The sequence below is a fragment of the Fusarium subglutinans genome (genome assembly GCF_013396075.1).
Source record: "Fusarium subglutinans strain NRRL 66333 chromosome Unknown NRRL66333_c0000188, whole genome shotgun sequence".
Taxonomy (NCBI): domain Eukaryota; kingdom Fungi; phylum Ascomycota; class Sordariomycetes; order Hypocreales; family Nectriaceae; genus Fusarium; species Fusarium subglutinans.
In genome coordinates, this window is record NW_023502251.1 from 1 (window position 1) to 18,777 (window position 18,777).

An 18,777-nucleotide genomic window follows, 5' to 3' on the forward strand; every position below is an offset into this window, starting at 1 on the left:
TATTATTTATAAAGTTATATTATAGTATATATATAGAAATATAAACTTAAAGTTATATCTTTTTATATACTTCTTAGTCTTTTTCCTTTATAATGCCTTAAGGCTTATAATAAGATTTATTAGTTATTATAAAAGCTTATAGGTAAAAGCTTATATTAGGAAAAAAAAATATATTATATTGTTATTTATTATCTGTGTTTGTAGCCTAAAGCTTAACCTTATAGGCTGTAGTCATCCCATAGTAGCCCATGGGGACTTTAACGTCTCGCGGGAGGCTTGAAACCCAATTGGGATTCATTGGTCGGGATGATTGATCACTCCGACTTACGCGGCTTCCCCGCAATTTGAGTAGCTAGACATTACCTAAAAGATCATCTGACCTCGAAACACCAAGACAAACAAGATCCTCTCTTGTTTCTATTCTCGCCGTCAGACTATTTCACGTCGACAAAATGAAACTTCAGACGCTGCTCCCGGCGCTGTTGATCGCTGGAGTGTCTGGGCAACTCTTGACTAGTGCGTCAAACCCCATACCGAGACCGTTGGAATGCTGACAATACTACCAGGTTCGACCCGCGATGCTTCGAGCATACTGAAGAACCGTGGAGGATGGGTTAACCCAGAGGACTTGGCACCGATGCCACAGTGCATCGCGCAACAAGATCAGTCCGCTTGGCTGAATGCCATGACAAAGTGCACCCGCCATCGCTGCACTTCATATTTCGTCTTCTGCACGCACTATCAATGGCTCACTGAACTGAGCTGTCTGAACGCCGAGTTCTCACCTGACGTTGTCAAGGGCTACAGTAAATACTGCAGCAGATCGGTCCTCGCCAAGGCACAACTTCATCACTGGATTCAGACGACAACCGGTAGAAACTGGCTCGTCGACGTTGGAGACACAAATGGCTTACAGAGCCTATCACCCAAAAGCCTGGCTAACGGATACGCATCCATAGACATCGCCAACAAGGCACCAGCATGCTTGAGAGAGTCCCCTTCCGCCGGAACTAAAGAGACGTTCGACCATGTCATCAGCTCTTGCAGCTTCACAGCAACGACACAGCATACAGGCAATCCTGCTCGTCCATGGGGATACAACAGCCGCCGAAAGTCCATGACAGCTCTCAGCTTTGATACCGCAAGCTACGACTTGATTAGCAGTCACATTGTGGCCGGAGGGTATTTCGACAAAGCCTGTTTCTGCAACACTTTTACCATGCCCCAGCATGAAGAGCCATGCGCAACATCGAGCCCGAAAGATCTAGAGACTCAGCGGCGGTGGATGAACGAGACTTGTGAATATACGTGGCAAGAGCCGGCGCGCCTTCAACCCCGTGACATGATTCCCTGGCGATGGAGGATCTACCCCAAGTCCACAGAAGACAATGCGCAATGCCCTTCCAATGAATGGAAGCTGATGAGTATCGGCGTGATCAACTTGGTGACATTTTTTGCTATACTGCAAGCTAATAGTGCACGACGAAGTACAAGCACCATTTCCCGTCCGCTGTTCTACGATCCTGCCAGATGGATCCTGGCAGGAGTTCTTCTCGGATGCATCCACCTGTTCGCCAATTTAGCCAACGCAACTATTGTCCAGACCACCCCTGGCTACGAAGATATTCCCACCGTACAGCTCATGTTGCTTTGGTGCTCGCTCCCTCGCCTTAACTGGCTTCCCATCTCGTCCCACGGTACCAAAAACTCGAAATTTCAGGACATGACCTCCTCTATGTCTGCAATGTTTGCGGAAGCGATTCTCCAAGCATTTTCATTCTACCACATGTGCTGGACGGTAAACCATGGTCGGATTCATGACTTTTACTTTGGGGCTTTGTCAACTGCGACGAGATTACCATTTGCTGCACTTATGTTTGGCGGTGCACTTGCCTGGCTGTTCGTCGTGGCCTTGACGGCAGTACAAGTTATCCGAACGATACGAAGTCGAGACAAGCTTAAGGAGAAAGAAGAAGGTGAATCGGGCGCGGATGTAAAGGAGTCGACGGGGCCGAAGGAGGAGGAATGTCTACTACCAAAGTCGCCCACGGGATCTGAAGGTCACAGCTACGGTACCCTTCCAGCGGAAGTTGAAGCTCTTGTCCCGTCCATGATAGGTCATTCACGACTTCACATGACCATGGCAATGGGAGTGCCCCTCCTTTGGCTTGCACAGTGGCTATTCTGGATAGGATTCATTGGGCTGAGCTCCCATGATTTCTGTCTTCCATCCCTAGAGACTCTGACAGGTGTTTGGTTGATCTCCTCTGTGGGAAGCGTCGTCATTAGATGCTATCTGTGAGTGGCGAGCCTAGATGACGCAAGATTCCTGTATCAAGTAGCATTAGATTTTCTTTGTCGTGAATGTTCACTGTCCTTTTGACAAGAATCTTGAGTTTAAGTTATGTTTATTTGTGTCGGTCAGAGACGCTTTGTGACGCTAAGCTCTAAGGGCTCCAGTTGGTCAGTGGTTCTGTGACCTAACCTGAAAGGCTACGAAAGTCAGCGGCCTACGAAACTAACAGATTGAGACACGTGGGCACAAGGACGCAAAGAAAAGACCCAGTGGCCCGACTACTTGAGACCATGATCTCAGCCGCGATATATAAAACCAAGACTCAGCACTACTTCAACTGGAATTCAGTAACTCACAACTCCATATTATATTGTCGCTATGGGTCAAGGTGAAGTCGGTTTGGAGGTCCTTCCTCCTCCGCCAGCCTACTCAACCTCAAATCGACTTGAGGAATTCATTATCCCAACGTCTTTCACTATCCATAGACAAGGTGATTCAGAGGTTAAATTCAACATACGCGGTAACACCGGCGGTACACCCCTTTCAATCTCATGCACATACAAAAACACAGAAGACGATTTCGAAGCCCGAGTAAATCTCCTCCCACGAAAAGATGAAAACGTATCGCCACTAGCAACAGTGAAATACTCTCGCCACACCGCTGAGCTCGAATTCACCAACACGTCTCCTCCTTCAAATATCAACATGTACTACCGTCTTTTGGGCGATAGAAACGCAACACATTCTTTCAACGTCAGCGCCCCTCAGCGAACAAGCTTTGAGTGGAGGAATCTTGGTGATGGCGAGGGATGGAAATTGTACATGGGCTCAAGGCCTGAAGTGTTGGCGATAGGCGCGCTGAATATGGGTTCTGATAAACCTACGCGATTTGAGTTTACGGATTTGGAGATGGCGAAGGAATTGGATGAGCAGTGCAAATTGGTGATTGTTGCGTCGTGGTTGAGGATCTGGGACAAGGTGAGGATTCAGTTCAGACGGCCGCCTGATGAGGGGGAGATGGAGATGATACTGTGTAGCTGTGGTTTCTGCGTGATTCTGTAGTCTCAGCATATTCTTACTGCACTGTGGTTATTTTTGATGGGCGCTGGGCGTGAGCTAGTCATACCAAGTACGGAGTACTACGTAGCGTACCGAGATGGATATCGTTGATCCGGTCCGTTGATATTGCCTGGCTAAGCGAGAGGATCTGGTGAAATTACGCAGCCAATAAGCAGACTCGGAGACCCCTCCGTGCGTTCTGCATTCCACTCCCGACCACGATCAACACTCGACAAACCCATTTCCCCATGACGCAACAATTGCAAAACGCCTTTCAACACGAACAGATCCATCCATGTAACAGCATGAACTATCCTCCACTTTTACCCCGCGCTCCAACCTCTCTATCACACGAAGCCATCCCTGCTCTCGTTCCCAAAAGACGCGCCGTTGCAGTAGCTTGCGACTCATGCAGGAGCAGAAAAGTCCGGGTACGTCCCTCTCAACCCCCTTATGAACCGGTACTTACTTACATCCAGTGCACGGGCGAGTTCCCCACGTGTATTGCGTGTCAGCGCCGTGGGGGCGAGTGTCACTACGCTGATATTGCCAATGACCGTGAAATGCACTCAAATCAGCTCAAAAAGAGAGTCAAAGAGTTGGAGGTTGAGAATAGAAGCTTTAGAAGGCTGTTTGAGGGTTTGAAGAAGCCTGGCGATGGGACGGATCAGGAGATGTTGCGGAGGATACAGGCTGGTGATGATGTTGGAACCGTCGTTGAGCACGCTCGAGTCCTTGGCGACCAAGCGAAGCGGAAGAGATCCCCGGCGCCGAATCTAATGGCTAGGCAACGGCCATCAGAGTGGACGACTATCCGTGGTATTTCGCCCATTCACGCCTCACCGTCTCCCCTTCCATCACCCCCAATCGATACACCAAGCTCGCCTAGAGATGCTATCTTGGGCCTCCTAACCCTCTCCCAGGAAGAGAAACCAGACCTTGTCCTGCTCAACGAATCTCGGCCCAAAGAACACTGCGATCTTCGCTTGAACGACCTTTCCGTCTCGTACTGGACACGTGTCCCGATAAGCAACCGATCTGCGTCGACGCTCATCTCCACGTTTCTCGAGAGAGATAACTCTGCCGTTGGTTTCATCGACAAAGATTTGTTCCTCACAGATCTAGTACAGCATAACCCAACATTCTGCTCTGCCTTTCTCGTCAATTCAATACTCTATCTCGCTTGCGTAAGCAACTCCCTTGTCTCCTTATCTCCTTGTCTCCCCTCACTAACGCCCAAGCAGTTTGCCCACGCCGCATCCGATGGTAGAGCAGCTACGCTTGCACACAGCTTTTTCAACGACGCAGAGCGACTATATCGCGCGGAAAGAGTATCTGATAGTCTGACGACCCTCGCAGCCATCAACATATTCAGCTTGGGGTGCTTCTCCCATGGAAACGACAACTTGGGCCAGGATCTCCTTTTATCGGGACTTCAGATGGGGAAGAGGATGAATCTCTATGGTCTTGATCCTACAAGCTCAGAGGTGAGGGGTTTCCAGGATTCAGCATCTGGCTTTTCAGAGTCACAAGCTTCTTGGGGGACTTTTAATTGGTTGACGGATGTGAACTCGAACTTTACTCGGTGATTTAATCTTAGCTTCCTATGAGAGTGTAATCGCTTGGTATGCTAAGTTCGGATCAAAACCTTGGGCACTTCGAGCAGGAACTTTACTGTGCCTATGGACTAAATGTCTGAATTTTGACTTTACTTGCTCACCCAATGAGGGTTATAAAGCGCAACAACTCGTCCTGATTTTTGATCGATATTTAAAGCTTATGACATCTCAACGAAATACATTTAGCTCACATACTAAATAAAAGATCCTCCATTGTGCTAAACCAGAAGTGTATTTTCCAACCTTATGTTATGAGTGACGGATATGAGAACCCATCTTGATCTCTTATTCTTCAAAGTAAAAGACATTTTCACATCAGACTACAAAATGACGTCTATTCTGAGGCAAAAGATTGATGCACTCGCCCTCCAAAGAACAAAATCTAAATCTGTTCTTTCATCTTCAGCTTCCCCTGTCAATAAACCAACAACAGCCGTGCGGATACCTGCGTCGCGTCCTACTCTGCCTTTCGACATCGAGTTCCTTATAGTCAACCACGTGATAGAGCTTTATAGGAGCGTTCACAAATCCCTGGCACCCTTGGCCACCGTCTCCAGAACCTGGCAGTATATCGTGGAGAAGGGCACTTTTCAGCACTTCGAACTAAGTGTAGAGAATCTCTACCTCTTCGACGGTTTTATTCGAAGAGACCGGCTACAATTTCTCAAATCCGTCACTCTGACTCCGGGGAGGCCTCGCGTGTCACTGGACGTGTCACGGAACCTGCGACTGGGGTATCTTGGCAAATATCTTCTCTAGCGTAGCTTCGTCTACTACCGCTATTGAGTCTACACACATAGAGGAATGGAAACCGGGTTTGGAATTTGCGGCAGTCGTGCCTGGTATGAAATTCCCTCCCCAATGCTGAAGATATGGGAGTTCGGCGTGCCAGGACGGCAAGCTCACATCTTTACGCACAAGAAGCTCAGCGCAGCCAGGGGTAGGATCCATTGGCAGAGTTGCGGGCATCATAGGCTCCCAACATATGTGTGCCACGCCTGGAACAATGTCTTGAGTGGCAAGGAGAATCTGAGAATCGCACACTGGAGGTAGCGAGGCACCGATTGGTCCGCCGCGATATCGCGACCTTTTCGGATATTCTGCTGCATTCGATGCTAATGAAGCAGATTCCCCGTGCTTCTACTGGGAAACGGATACTAGAATTTACAATGTGAGACAGGTTCTTTTTATATTCAGCTTCGTCCCGTATCATAGGCATAAGCTTTGAGCAAGATCTTGGCTGTAAATCATAATCCTGTCACATGTTTTCGACATTGCCCGACGTGGATCTCGCTTCGTTCTTTTTACTTTATTCCTATAAGCGGCTTGCTGCTGGTGGCCTAGGAGTTCTGGTCACTACCTACCGAGAACTTGGGATGGCAAAACCTTGATTCGACTCTCTTACCTTTTTGTGATTTTAAACTCTCAGCCACAGGTCCCGACGGCGAATAGTATATCCTTTCTCTATTAACACGTGGACCTGAGTCATCCAGCGGACTATCTGAAAGCTTTGTGAGTTTGTGCGCAATTTAGTTGAACTTTGTCCTTCAGGAACAAAAACTCTGAAATCGCTTTTCTCCGCTCTTCTCTCAAACTACCAGTCAACTCTACAAGCATAAAACCACTCGATATTCCAGAGTAACAGACTTTCAGGTTACTCGCCACGTCTCCGGATAGCCATTCTTTTGCGCCGACCCGTATACGGTAGCACATGGCACCATGAGCTCTCCCACCACCGCCGTTGTGCGCCCTACGGCATCTTGCACTATGACTAGGGTCCCTCCCGAGATCGAGTTATGCATCGTCCAAGCTCTGATAGAGACGCACAAGAGATCAAAGAAGCCAGGTTTTCGCTTATCGACATTTGCTAGCGTATCCAAAACCTGGCAAGCCCTCATAGAGAAGGAAACATACCACCATATAAAGATAGCGCCACATGAGCTAGACTCCTTCAAACACCATGTCCGATCCTATCGGAAACTACTTGTCAAACATATTCTTCTCGAGATCCCATATGACTTCTTCTTGGATCCCGATAAAGATCCGGTTCTGTTTTCGAAAGCGGTGCACGCCCTTTGGCGTATCCTCTCAAGATGGAAGACACACCGGGTTACAGTGGAGCTGGGCATCGTCTCTCGTCAAGCAAGGAGATTCATTGAGGCCCGTCACAATCCTTCTAACCCTTCAAATACGTTTGACCAACATTTTTGGTCTAGTTTCGACCTTTGGAACAGTTTAAGTGAGTATTTCTTAGGGAGAGAGCCTGCTCGCTTCGACCGAACTTCCTTGCCGCAACAAGGGGCCACGAGTTTGCCAAACGTTGACGCCATCGCTGAGCTCGTTTTCCGAAGAGAATATAACCCAAACATCTCTCCAATAACTCTCTATGAGATCATTTCCTCTGCTCCCTGTATTGAATCATATTGAGAGATGGTGTTATGGCAATCTTGTACAAGATAGAAATTGGGATCGCGGTATGTATCTCTCTGTTCCTTCGCTTTTTCATTGTCCATGATACCAACATCCCGCAGCTTTCCAACAGTCAGGGCTTTTAGTGCCAGATTCAACAAAGCGGTTGACCTATTTTGAAGAATTCCATACCACATATCACCAACATGCTGGGGCAATGGTAATGCCACGACCAAACGCAACACTTCTGAAATCCATATCCCAAGCCGCAAATCGCCTTGAGCATATCTCTGTCTCCTTTGCTTTCGATGCACAAACATTCTTCGACAGGCTTATACGAACGGAGTTCAAGGCACTGAAAACTCTCGCACTTACATCTTCTTTCAGTGGCACCTCTGAGAGTCTCTTGATTAATGCTGCAGAGGCAGTAAAAGAGATGCCCGCTCTCAAATTACTGGAGATCTGGAATTTCGAAGCTGGCCATGTTCAAGCTGATGTTTTCCGGTATGAGAGACTCGATCGATACCAGGGTCGAATCACTTGGCAGAGCACTAAGCAGCGCAAGATCTCTTCAAACGTGGAGAGGAGTTGGAAAGATTTGTTGAGGAGAGGTGAAAACGGGTTCGATATCAAGCGTAGCAGTTTTCCGATGGATATCAGAAGTCTCCAGGATCTTCTACCAAATTTGAAGTTGCGGGAGCAAATTCTTCGCAACCTTACCTAAAGGTAGAATTGGGTCTGAGAGACTATTATCAGAGACCTTGGTCAGACATGTACTGGCCTTTTTATGTTACTGCTGTCTGCGGTAGCACTGCGCAATAGAATTGTCACAGAGTTCCATTTTTCTCAAATGATGTTTGCATATTATGTATTGATGACTATACCGACATTGAAGATCCAAGACATTGCGACTACGAACATGAATTTCCACATCTAGACCATGCATGCTGCTATGTACTAGTGCCAAAGATCTCCCATCGCTTAGTTGGGAAGGTTGGCAGGGGTATAAGACTGATCAGGCTTAACAACCTTTCCGCTCTGGACCTGCTTGTCGGTATAAGCAGGCCAGACGATCTGTCGCTTGGAAGAAACAACAGAGAAAGTGGTGAATCCGTTTCCAGGGCCGAACTGGCCGCTCCAGCCAGAGGTGATGGTGTAGTCACCGCACTTGACCGGTCCTCCGTTGCGCTGAGATGCCTTGCTGCCCTTGACGACGTACTTGCAGCCGGTGGCAGCACCCTTGTGGGTGTTGATCTTGAAGTTCCAGGTGCAGGAGCTGTCGTCCTTGGCGCAGCTTCGCTGCATGCTCTCGATGGTCCATTGGGGGCTGGCGGCCATCATGTTGACGGCGGGAGGTGGGGCAGCAGAGACGCTGGTGGCCAAGATGGCGGCGATACAGGCGAGAGAGAACTGCATGATGATGGTTGAGGGAGGTTGTTTGGTGGTTCTGGAAGATGTTAGTGGCTGGGAGGTTGACTTGATTGCGGCCGCTTACTATTAAGGTAGTTGAGTGTTGGTAGCGATTGTGATTGAAGCGAGTGAAGAGTGATTGAGTTGAAGCTGATGAGAAAACAATTTACCAGCAGTGCATCTCCCTCCTTATATACTTTTTCTCTCACGGAATGTAACATTTCAATCATCAGACGACAATACGACCTTTGGCAGTATACGAGTTTGAGGCTCTGAAGCTCAAGGCATGACAGATCAGCCACGAGAATCTCGAAGGGTCCATTCAAGCCATAGTGCCGCTGCGCCCGAGGCTACGACCCTGAAATACCACGCTAAATCCCCAAGTCAAGCCTTCACGTGTGCAAAGGCTAGGGGAGGAAAGAAAACACAAAACCTTGACCCTAAGCAATAAAAATATTTAGGTAAATTTAGCCTAAGTTTAGGGGGCTCTTTGATGAGTTTATTTTGGCTCCCTAGATCAAGGTCCGGAGGAAAGGCCAGAATCTCGAATGGAGCCATAGCATGATTTGCCCCGAAATGGTTAGGCACATCTCGTATTTTCCGTGAGACAACCAGTTAGAACCGTAGCTATTTTTGGACGAGAGCCTAGTCCCCTTACAGGCAAACCACGGGGACTTTCAGTTACTGTTTTACTGTTCGTATTGTTCACCGATCATTCCACGCCATAGATTATTGGAAAGGCTTGTCCCGATGCGTAGGGAAACTTGCTATTTTTGACAACCACGTTCCAATTAATGACGCCGTGGCTGGGGAAGTAGATCATTTCCTTCGGAACATCGGCATCCCTCGAGTCCAGGGGTCAAGGGTCTCGGGCTTACCCGCTCCCCCAGATTTAGCCTCTGTTGCTACCCTGTGATGTTACAACTGCTTGGGGTTTATGTCACGTTGGCTTGTGGATGAGGAAAATGCCGAACAGACAGACTTGCAGCAAGTTACAATTGCCGATGACTTGCCTTGGATTTACGGCTTCTTCGGAAGACGAACAACTTGTAGACGACATAGGCACGGAGGCAATTGAGGGAATTGTTCAATTTGGGCTTTCTGTGTGCATTATGCAAGGGGCAATTGAGCGAAAATGTATCTCAATGATGGACAAATTTGTTCGGTCAACAGGGCGAAATAAATGTCAACGCATTTGTTTGGTGATTCAGCCTCACTCACCATTTAGGGTTAAGCATATCTCGTAACCCATTTCTAAGACATCCTCGGCGGAGCCTTTACTCCGTTTGTGTCTAGGGTGGCTGCATTGAGCATTCCAACGCTGGTCCAGCTCAAACCCGAGCAAGCCGCCCTCATCGCCAACAAGTTCAACTTAACAAGGTGTTCATAGGTTGTTCCAGTCTGAACGTGATTTCAGGCCGCAAGGGCAGTCCAGACTTCTCATAAGCCATATCGATCATTTTCGCCTGCGCAATGCTGTCCTCATAGTCAACCCATAGTCCTAAACCCTAATTCCCGCGAACACGATTAATGAACTGCTCCAACAAATGACGATATGATGACCAAAATGGCTCAACCGGCCCGTCCGTATTTACGTCTCTGAACCTATAGACCTTGTTGGACTGCTTGACTGTCCATTTCTTCAAGTCTTTCGCATTCCTCTCATCCCGAATCGTGTACTCGTCCACGATGTCAATGCGGTGCCAAAAAGATGAGATAAGGAAGTTGCAACTTGCTGAAGCTTAGCTTTCTGCGCTTCCACTTAGTCTGTCCTTTTTGGGAAGTTTAGTGTCCTCCATCTTAATGTCTTTATGTAACTGATGCTCGCGCGTTTATCATAACGTTCCCAACCCGTCCACCGGTGAAACGAAAGCTTACCTCAGCGGACTCGTCGCAGAGATCTCCCGGTGGAGGAGGTATCCTAGCTTTGCATGCCGTACACTCTTCAGGCTCATCACCCATGATCTGACGCAGTACATACATGGGATATGTGCCAAGATGAAGCATAGTCCCGCCACCTAGATTATACTCGAGCTGTGCGTTTCCTTTGGGTATGACATACGATGCTAACTCTGCGATAGTGTTGACAGTTTGTATGTTCTGACGGTCGATCAAGCTGAGGAAGTATTGCCAACTCGGCTGGAAGCGAAAGTGCATTGCTTCGAGAAGAATAGGTGCATTGGGCTGTCGTAGCAGTGGCGATCCGAATAGCATCTCTGCCTCGGCTGTATTAACTGTGGCTGGCATGCTTTTTCCTTTGGCGATTGCCTTGATGGCCCATTTGTAGTGTAAGCTGGCGACAAGGGGGATGTAAACAGCATCGATGGAGGGGTCATCGAGGATTGCTAGATAAAAAAAATTAGCTGTATGAAGAATGATAGTTTCTTATGGTCGCGTGCCTTGGTAACTGTCGAAAACTTGCGGAATATTATGCTTTTTAGCATATGCGACGGCCTTTTCTTTCTGACGAGCCGCGACAGCTTGGATTTCGACATCCGGATGAGATTTCGCTGGAGCGATCAAAGCGGTTGCACTTGTAACCCGTTAGCATTGAAAACTCTAATCTCTAGATAATATGGCTAGTTGCGCAATGTTTGCTGCACCAAGAATTCCGAATTTGATGGAGTTGGCGTTCTTTGTTGGCTCCGGGGGATGGTAAGCCTGCCAATTACGGCGGAGGAAGCCGACGACTGAGGACATGATGATAATGAGTCAAGCTATGCAAGCAAGGAATTGAAGATTATGGAAAGGATGATGGATTTATATATGCTCTTTATAACATTTCATACTTCCATAGTCGACAAACATGTCTCGTGCTTTTCCTAGTGCCTCTGACAGGACCTGACCTTTTTACCAATCTGAGCCTAGCTTCAGACTCCTGTTGGTGTCGTGAATCTGACATTTTTGCCTCTTTCGGTATAGTCTGAGATAATCAATGGATGTTTGATGACAAACTCCTCGACGTGCGAGTTTACTCCTGTATTCCTTCATCCTCTCTAGGTAGTACTTTCTGAGGGGACTGACGCGGACGCTGAATTGACCATGCCAACTCCAGAGAGGGGAACCGATTTGCCTGTTGCCACCACGCAGCCCAAGCTTGGACTGAGTGATACAGTGAAGGAAAGGGTAAAACAAAGGAAGAAAGTCCAGAATCGTCTTTATAAAAGAGCTTCCAGTACGTATTCCACTTGCTTTGATTGATAAAGGCCTTCGCTACTTCGGAACTACTGTTTATATACTCTGAACGCCATTAGAGTACTAAACGCTCATGTAGCTGACTACCTGTACCAGGGTTACGCAAAGGGACAGGCGACAAGTCAAAAACCAGAGACGCGAGATGCAATTAACAAGTCAATCGCTGGAGACTTGATGAGTTCGGTAGAACAACTCCAAGCCCTCCGAAAGGGTCTCCTGCAACCCCAGACACGAGATCGCAAACCATAACAGAAGAAAGCATCAGCTTGGTGACGCGGGACCAGGAGCTATGGTTCCCTCTCCCAGTTGATCATCTGATCCATATTGTCAAATACAATGTGTTTCGCGGACTCTGGCGGAACAAATTCATGGTGGATAGCTTGACAGTAGCTTATTGTGCGCCAGGTCCTTCAATTGCAACCAGCTTCGCCTTTCCCAGATATTCCTCTATTCTTCCCAAGGCACCAGAATATCGTGGCTCGTTGGCACCAACACAGAGTCAGATGAGACTAAATCACTTCTCTTGGATCGACTGCCTTCCTTGTCCGATAATGCGAGAGAATCTCATTCGCAATGAGTTTAACTTTAATCACGCAGACTTTCTGAAAGATTTAGTTGGGACTTTGATTAACTTGGATCTTTTCAAGGCGCCGATTTTTCCGGCACCGACTAATATCGACTTGTCTGGAGGTGAATTGGGGGGAGATACTGTAGGATCTGGGCTTATTCTCTGGGGAGAACCTCATCTAATAGACAGTTGGGAAATAACAACAGACTTCTTGCTCAAGTGGGGTTGGACGATTATGAATTGCCAGGAATTGGTTAACTCGACAAATTACTGGAGGATGTCAAGAGGGGACATGCCACTCCTACTACCATAACCTATCAATGCCCACTTATCAAGATGTTGGCTTGAGCTCATCCTTTAATGTTCCGACGGGATCTTGTATATAATTTAAAGCTATTCCCAGAGTTTTATAAACTCTATATGCTAAAGGTTAGTCGGTATGAGTCAAGGTGGTTGAGCGGATATTTAAAGCTGGCTGCCCCGCCAAAAGTTTCTCTCCTGCATCATCACCACTCTCATGATTCTCATCGTCCCACAGGCCACAAGAGAATCACCAAATACAATCATATAAATCTTTGCCACCAACCATTCTCTCATTTTGAAGCTTATATCTTCGGTTTCGCATAATTCTCAGCTTTCGAAATCGGTATATATTCCCTTACCTTTTTTCTTGACTTATTGCACTTCATTAAGGACTCAAGCTAATCAATCAACTTTGTTCAAAGATCTTCATTCACTATGTCTTCCAACAGGCCTTGTGGCACTTCTAATCCTGGCCGAAGCCGTCGAAATCCGTATGCATCTCTTATTAGCCCAGAAACCTCCGATGAAACAGAACCGTTGGTCATTGTCAAATCAGCCCGGTATAGAACCGCGTCGCCGGAGTTGCGACGCTTGCCTCTGTTTCGATCGTCGACCAGACATGTTCCTCCCGTATTTGGCAAAGAAATTCAAGAGACGATATACAACGAGGTCCACAGTGTTCTCCGAGCTCGTAAGCTTAAAACTCCAGATACTATTGTCGACATCCAGATGCGTGAGCAGCCTGATGATCCCGAAACCGCACGACCAACAATCCTGGTCATCACGCCATGGGTTTTTGGTAAAGAAGAGGAATCTCTTCGAGTAGCAGCGGTTGAGTATATCACCAGGATGTCTACAAGACTCATTCGAGAGGCTGGTGATAACGAAACTCAACTTCATGTTGAGATAATCGCACCCGAGCTGAGCACCCGCATCTACTTTGATCCAGTGAGAAACGAGCCGCAACTCTTTCAGCAATGGGATAACCTTCGTTCCATGGTGAACCGTCGCCTCAATGCTCATTTATCGACACGCGGGCGAATGACTCTGATCGCCCTACTCCGCTATGGCCTCAAACCTTACTCAAACAATCCCATCACTATCTACATCTCAGTGAACTATGATTCGGAGGAAGAACACTGGCAGAGCGTCATCGATGATATCCAAAGCAACATGGTTAAGTTTGGATACCCGGAACTTCCTGTTCATATCGAGCACAACGTTGGAATCCACGTCGCCGATTTCGAGCTATTGCCGCCGAAGGGTACCCGCAAGGCGATCCAGGACAAGATTTCAGCTGGCAACTTGCGAGTTGATGGTGACTACAAAACAAAGATCGACCTGGGTGACCCTATCGGTGCTGCGCGATACGTGAACAAGGGCAACGATAAGGGCAACCCTCTTTTTGGCACTTTCGGGTGCTACATCGAGATCAAGAAGAAGGGCTCACCAGTCTGGGAGAAGTACGGACTTACCAACTATCATGTTGTTCGTCCTGCTTTCACTGGCTTCGAACTTGCAGTCAATGATAAGGGTGATACAAAGATTGCAAGTCCTGCGGCACGGTCTAATCTACACCGAGTCGATAATGATGGCTTTAAGCCTTCATTCATGATTCCCTCAGCATCTTTCGAATGTCCACCGAGGATCAAGCACAACTTCACCATATGGGCAATCAACGATGAGATCTCTCAAGTAGAGAAGGACCAAGCTCAGACGTTATCACAAGGAAACGCTCAGCAGCAGAAAGCAATCATCGATGGAATGGACGCTGATAAGAAGGATCTTGTTGAAGAGAAGGTAGCAAAGCTCGCCCACTTCGACAAGGGCTTACATACTATTGGCAAGCTTTATGCAGCGTCAGGCTTTAAGGAAAGAACCAATGATCAAGGAAGGCTTGACTGGGCTCTTGTCAATATTAACAAATCCCGTGTCGGCAGTAACCAGTTGCCCGGTAAAGAGACCTGGAAGAGATGGGGTGTACATGCACCTCGTCGTACCTACGATCAACCTCTTGGGCAACAGACAATGAGTATCAGTTGCAAACCTCCAACAGACATGCCACGCACCCTCCGCGGGTGGAAGCTGGGTGCAACAACAGGTGCTACTGCTGGAGAGTTCCATGAGATTAAATTCCAAGTTGACCTCGCCGACGATAGACATTTGAGTGTTCAGACCTCAACTGAAATTGCGTTCCAATCTTGCAATACCAGTATTGGACCATTCAGCTCTCGTGGTGATTCTGGCTCCGTTGTATACGACGAAAATGGCGGTATTGTTGGTCTCTTGTTTAGAGGACAAGTGCTCAATACTGCAGAAAAGCCCTTGATTTATATCACACCTATCGAGCACGTTTTCAGCAGTATCAAGGGAGCTCATCGTGAGGACGAGATTGAAGACATTCGGGTAGCAGAGATGACATAACACAGCTCAAGATCGAGGCGAGATCGCATTGCTGATGTTAGGGCTTCGGGGTACAGGGTTGCGAACAGGAGTTAGAGGTTACCAACCACTGCAGCATTGCTTGTTTCTTGTTAGAGCGTGTATAGAGAAAAAGCGTCGTGGGTTGCTTTTGCTTACTAGCCATCTGATCCCAGGGCAAGACCTGAGAAGACCATGGTTAGATACACCGAGACCTTACTGTAGAGGTCTGGCTTTCTAACATCTCCGATCTCGACATCTTGGATGTCTTCTACCTTGGCCTTCTTTGTGTCATCAAGCTCATGGCCCGCCGTTGCGGGTGTAATCTCAAGAGCTGACATGTTGTAAGCAAAGCGAGAGCTCACACTTTTTTGGCATGGGATGATAAAGGAGAAGGGTATCACAGAGGACCAAAAGATCGTCAAAGCTCGGATACCGTGGTCACCTTTAAGTTAATAAAAAACATTCAGCGATCTTATCTGAGACCTGGAAATAAAGAACCAAGCTAAATACCGTCTTATCCGACGGCGGCAATTCTATACGCCGGTTAAACGCATTGAAAGACATTGCCTCGCTGCTTAATACCTCGTCGGCGAACTTTACCCGGGTATTAAAAGTGCACCCGAGGGCCTGTAATTTCACGATAAAGCGATGCTCAGAAGGGTAATTGTATCCTTGGTTCAGCGATAAGCATCACTATCAATCCGTATGGAGTCGTGATCTACATGAAGGGGGGCGGGGTTCGTTCGAAGAGCGGGGAATAACATGATAATCGTGTCGCGATGTAACCCGGAACTCGGCCGCTCGGCGTAGCAAATAGTTTCTGTGAGATTGAGATATTTAGGTGGTTGGCTGACGGTGATTAGATTGCCTTCCTAGAGGAGTAAGCTGCTCTGCCAATTGAGGCGCACTTTTCTCAAGAAGTCTTTCTCAGCGCTCAATCTCTTCTTCATGGTCAGTAAAAGGTCCAGGTACCACGACAATTGGAACTGGTGAAGCCTTCAATTTTCTCAAGGTCATCGAAAATGCAACTCCCAGCCATCGACATCATCTACCATGACCCCATCGCCCTCAGTGATGGGACAGTTTTGTCAGCTATGATATGGTTACCCAAAAACGCCAAATCACACCCTGTCCCAGCAATTCTTGAGTACTTACCATACCGAAAGCGAGACATGACTGCCGTGCGTGATGCCATGAACCACCCATACGTCGCAGCTCATGGCTATGCTTGTGTCCGCGTCGACATGCGAGGAACAGGCGATTCTCAAGGTATCCTACGGGGCGAATACCTGCCACAGGAACAAGACGATGCTTTAGAGATTCTGAAGTGGATCGCTGCGCAAGACTGGTGTACGGGGTCAATAGGCATGATCGGTATCTCATGGGGCGGCTTCAATGGGCTACAAGTTGCAGCGCGTCGACCGCCGGAGCTCAAGGCTGTGATTTCCATCTGTTCCACTGATATGAGATATGACGACGATATTCATTACATGGGCGGCTGTATCTTGACTGAAAATCTAACCTGGGCTGCTTCTATGTTTTCGATCAACTCGTCGCCTCCCGATCCAGCAATAGTCGGTGATCAGTGGCGGGACCTCTGGTTGAAGCGACTCGAATCAGGTGGCCTTTTCGCAGAAGAGTGGCATCAGCATCAGAGGCGTGACGATTTCTGGAAACACGCGTCCATCGGTGAAGACTACAGCTCCATCCAATGTCCTGTTTATCTGGTGGGCGGATGGATGGACCCTTATACCAACACCATCTTCAGAATGTTGGAGAACATGAAGGTGCCTAGAAAAGGCCTTGTTGGTCCATGGGGGCACAAGTACCCTAATTTCGGATATCCTGGGCCGCAGATTGGGTTCCTGCAGGAGTCGATCAGGTGGTGGGATAAGTGGTTGAAAGGAAGCGAGACGGGGATTATGCATGAACCCATGCTTCGATGCTATCTTCAAGATCCGACGCCTCCTGCCCCGTATATGGAACATCGCCCTGGACGTTGGGTTGCGGAGGATAACTGGTCTGATTCGAAGCCTTCCTTTTTGAGTTTGGGTCTTTCTCCTGGCCAGTTGACGACCGGCAAGTCAAGAAGCGATGAGAAGCTCGACATCTGCTCCCCTCAAACAGTAGGCTTTGCGGGCGGTAGATGGTTAGTCTTTGGCGTTGAAGGCGAAGGGCCTGGTGATCAACGTCTGGAAGCTGGAGGAAGTCTCGTATTCGATTCGCAAGTTTTGACCGAACCTATCGATTTGCTCGGGGCTCCCGTCTTGAAGGTACGCGTCGCGAGTGACAAAGCAAATGCTCTCATTGCAGCGACCTTGTCGGAAGTACTACCGAGCGGCGCAGCAACCAAGGTCTCTCATGGCGTTCTCAACTTGACACATCGGCATGGTCATGAAGACGTGCGGCCTCTAGAGCCTGGGAAGTTCTATGACGTTACACTTAAGCTGAATCACTTTGGGCAGTGTATCGGTGCTGGAAGTCGCCTTCGTCTTGCGTTGTCCTCAACGTACTTCCCCTTGGTCTGGCCATCTCCCGAAGTCACGACACTCACGATCGATTGTGCCCACAGTACTCTAGACCTACCAAAAAGGGGCGATAACCCTCAAGATCCTTACCTGAAACCTTTCAAACCAGCCATCAACGGATCTCTCTCACAAACTGAACTCCGACCAGCGAAACACAGAAACTATGTCACGAACGATTGGGACTCCGGTGAGACTGCGCTTTGCGTGGACTGGGATGATGGTATGTGGGAAGTCAACGAAACAGGCTGGAAATATGGATGGTGGACAGGCTTGAAGTCGAGTGTAAAGCCAGATGATCCGTCGTCAGCGGAGGTTGAGCAGCGATTCCAGAGGGACTTTGAGAGAGATGATATTATTATCAAGACAAAGGGTTGGACGAAGATGAAGATGACGAAAAGTGATATGATCATCACTGCTCGTCTTGATGCCTTTGAGAACGGGAAGACTGTCTTTGGGCGAGACTTCTCTTACAAGATTCCTAGGGATAACGTCTAAGATTGAGATCCGCTGAGATCAAAGACTTCGCTTTCAAGATATTAGCTCTTACCACTGGCGGCTTCATGGCTATGGCCGGTGTCATCAGATAGAACCTGCGAGTGCCTCCGATCGACGAAAGCTCACAGGCAGCGGTTACTTGAGCACACTAGTGTATCTGTATATGTAGATATTGCTAGGTTGAGCACAGGAAGTCTTGTATCTATTTCCAAGGGCATTACTCGTGAGAGATTGAGACACTTAGTTTACTTAAACCTCGTCCCAAGTCTCCCATGGCTTCTTGACAAGCCTGCGGCGCCTGTTAAAGATCGCATTGACGACTCGTTGGTCGAAAGTCTCACAAAGGGGGCCGAGATTGTTGCAATGGCATCTTCCTGGATTTCATCTTAGACGGCTTTGTTGAAAGAATTATTAGTCATTTCCGTCAAGTATTGACACTGCTTCAGTTCTCCCATGCATGGTGACCCATCC

At 48.0% G+C, this 18,777-nt stretch overlaps 7 protein-coding genes across 7 annotated transcripts; 4 read left to right on the forward strand and 3 right to left on the reverse strand.

Moving 5' to 3' along the window:
• Positions 1-452: 452 nt before the first annotated feature.
• Positions 453-4,944, forward strand: FSUBG_10671 (uncharacterized protein; the record flags this gene model as incomplete). The annotated part of the gene is made up of 4 exons (XM_036675272.1): positions 453-516; positions 567-2,298; positions 2,782-3,274; positions 3,835-4,944. 4 exons carry the CDS (start codon positions 453-455, stop codon positions 4,942-4,944), a joined length of 3,399 nt encoding a protein of 1,132 aa, XP_036533808.1.
• Positions 4,945-6,693: 1,749 nt separating this feature from the next.
• Positions 6,694-8,107, forward strand: FSUBG_10672 (uncharacterized protein; the record flags this gene model as incomplete). The annotated part of the gene is made up of 2 exons (XM_036675273.1): positions 6,694-7,213; positions 7,506-8,107. The coding sequence occupies 2 exons, from the start codon at positions 6,694-6,696 to the stop codon at positions 8,105-8,107; spliced, it is 1,122 nt and encodes a 373-aa protein (XP_036533809.1).
• A 257-nt stretch (positions 8,108-8,364) lies between these two features.
• Positions 8,365-8,799, reverse strand: FSUBG_10673 (small secreted protein; the record flags this gene model as incomplete). The annotated part of the gene is made up of 1 exon (XM_036675274.1): positions 8,365-8,799. One exon carries the CDS (start codon positions 8,797-8,799, stop codon positions 8,365-8,367), a length of 435 nt encoding a protein of 144 aa, XP_036533810.1.
• A 1,803-nt stretch (positions 8,800-10,602) lies between these two features.
• Positions 10,603-11,493, reverse strand: FSUBG_10674 (oxidoreductase; the record flags this gene model as incomplete). The annotated part of the gene is made up of 2 exons (XM_036675275.1): positions 10,603-11,138; positions 11,466-11,493. 2 exons carry the CDS (start codon positions 11,491-11,493, stop codon positions 10,603-10,605), a joined length of 564 nt encoding a protein of 187 aa, XP_036533811.1.
• A 1,801-nt stretch (positions 11,494-13,294) lies between these two features.
• Positions 13,295-15,283, forward strand: FSUBG_10675 (uncharacterized protein; the record flags this gene model as incomplete). The annotated part of the gene is made up of 1 exon (XM_036675276.1): positions 13,295-15,283. One exon carries the CDS (start codon positions 13,295-13,297, stop codon positions 15,281-15,283), a length of 1,989 nt encoding a protein of 662 aa, XP_036533812.1.
• A 71-nt stretch (positions 15,284-15,354) lies between these two features.
• On the reverse strand, positions 15,355-15,621 carry FSUBG_10676 (GIT1; the record flags this gene model as incomplete). The annotated part of the gene is made up of 2 exons (XM_036675277.1): positions 15,355-15,382; positions 15,440-15,621. The coding sequence occupies 2 exons, from the start codon at positions 15,619-15,621 to the stop codon at positions 15,355-15,357; spliced, it is 210 nt and encodes a 69-aa protein (XP_036533813.1).
• A 684-nt stretch (positions 15,622-16,305) lies between these two features.
• FSUBG_10677 (cocaine esterase) lies at positions 16,306-18,306 on the forward strand (the record flags this gene model as incomplete). Its single annotated transcript, XM_036675278.1, has 1 exon — positions 16,306-18,306. One exon carries the CDS (start codon positions 16,306-16,308, stop codon positions 18,304-18,306), a length of 2,001 nt encoding a protein of 666 aa, XP_036533814.1.
• Positions 18,307-18,777: the final 471 nt, after the last annotated feature.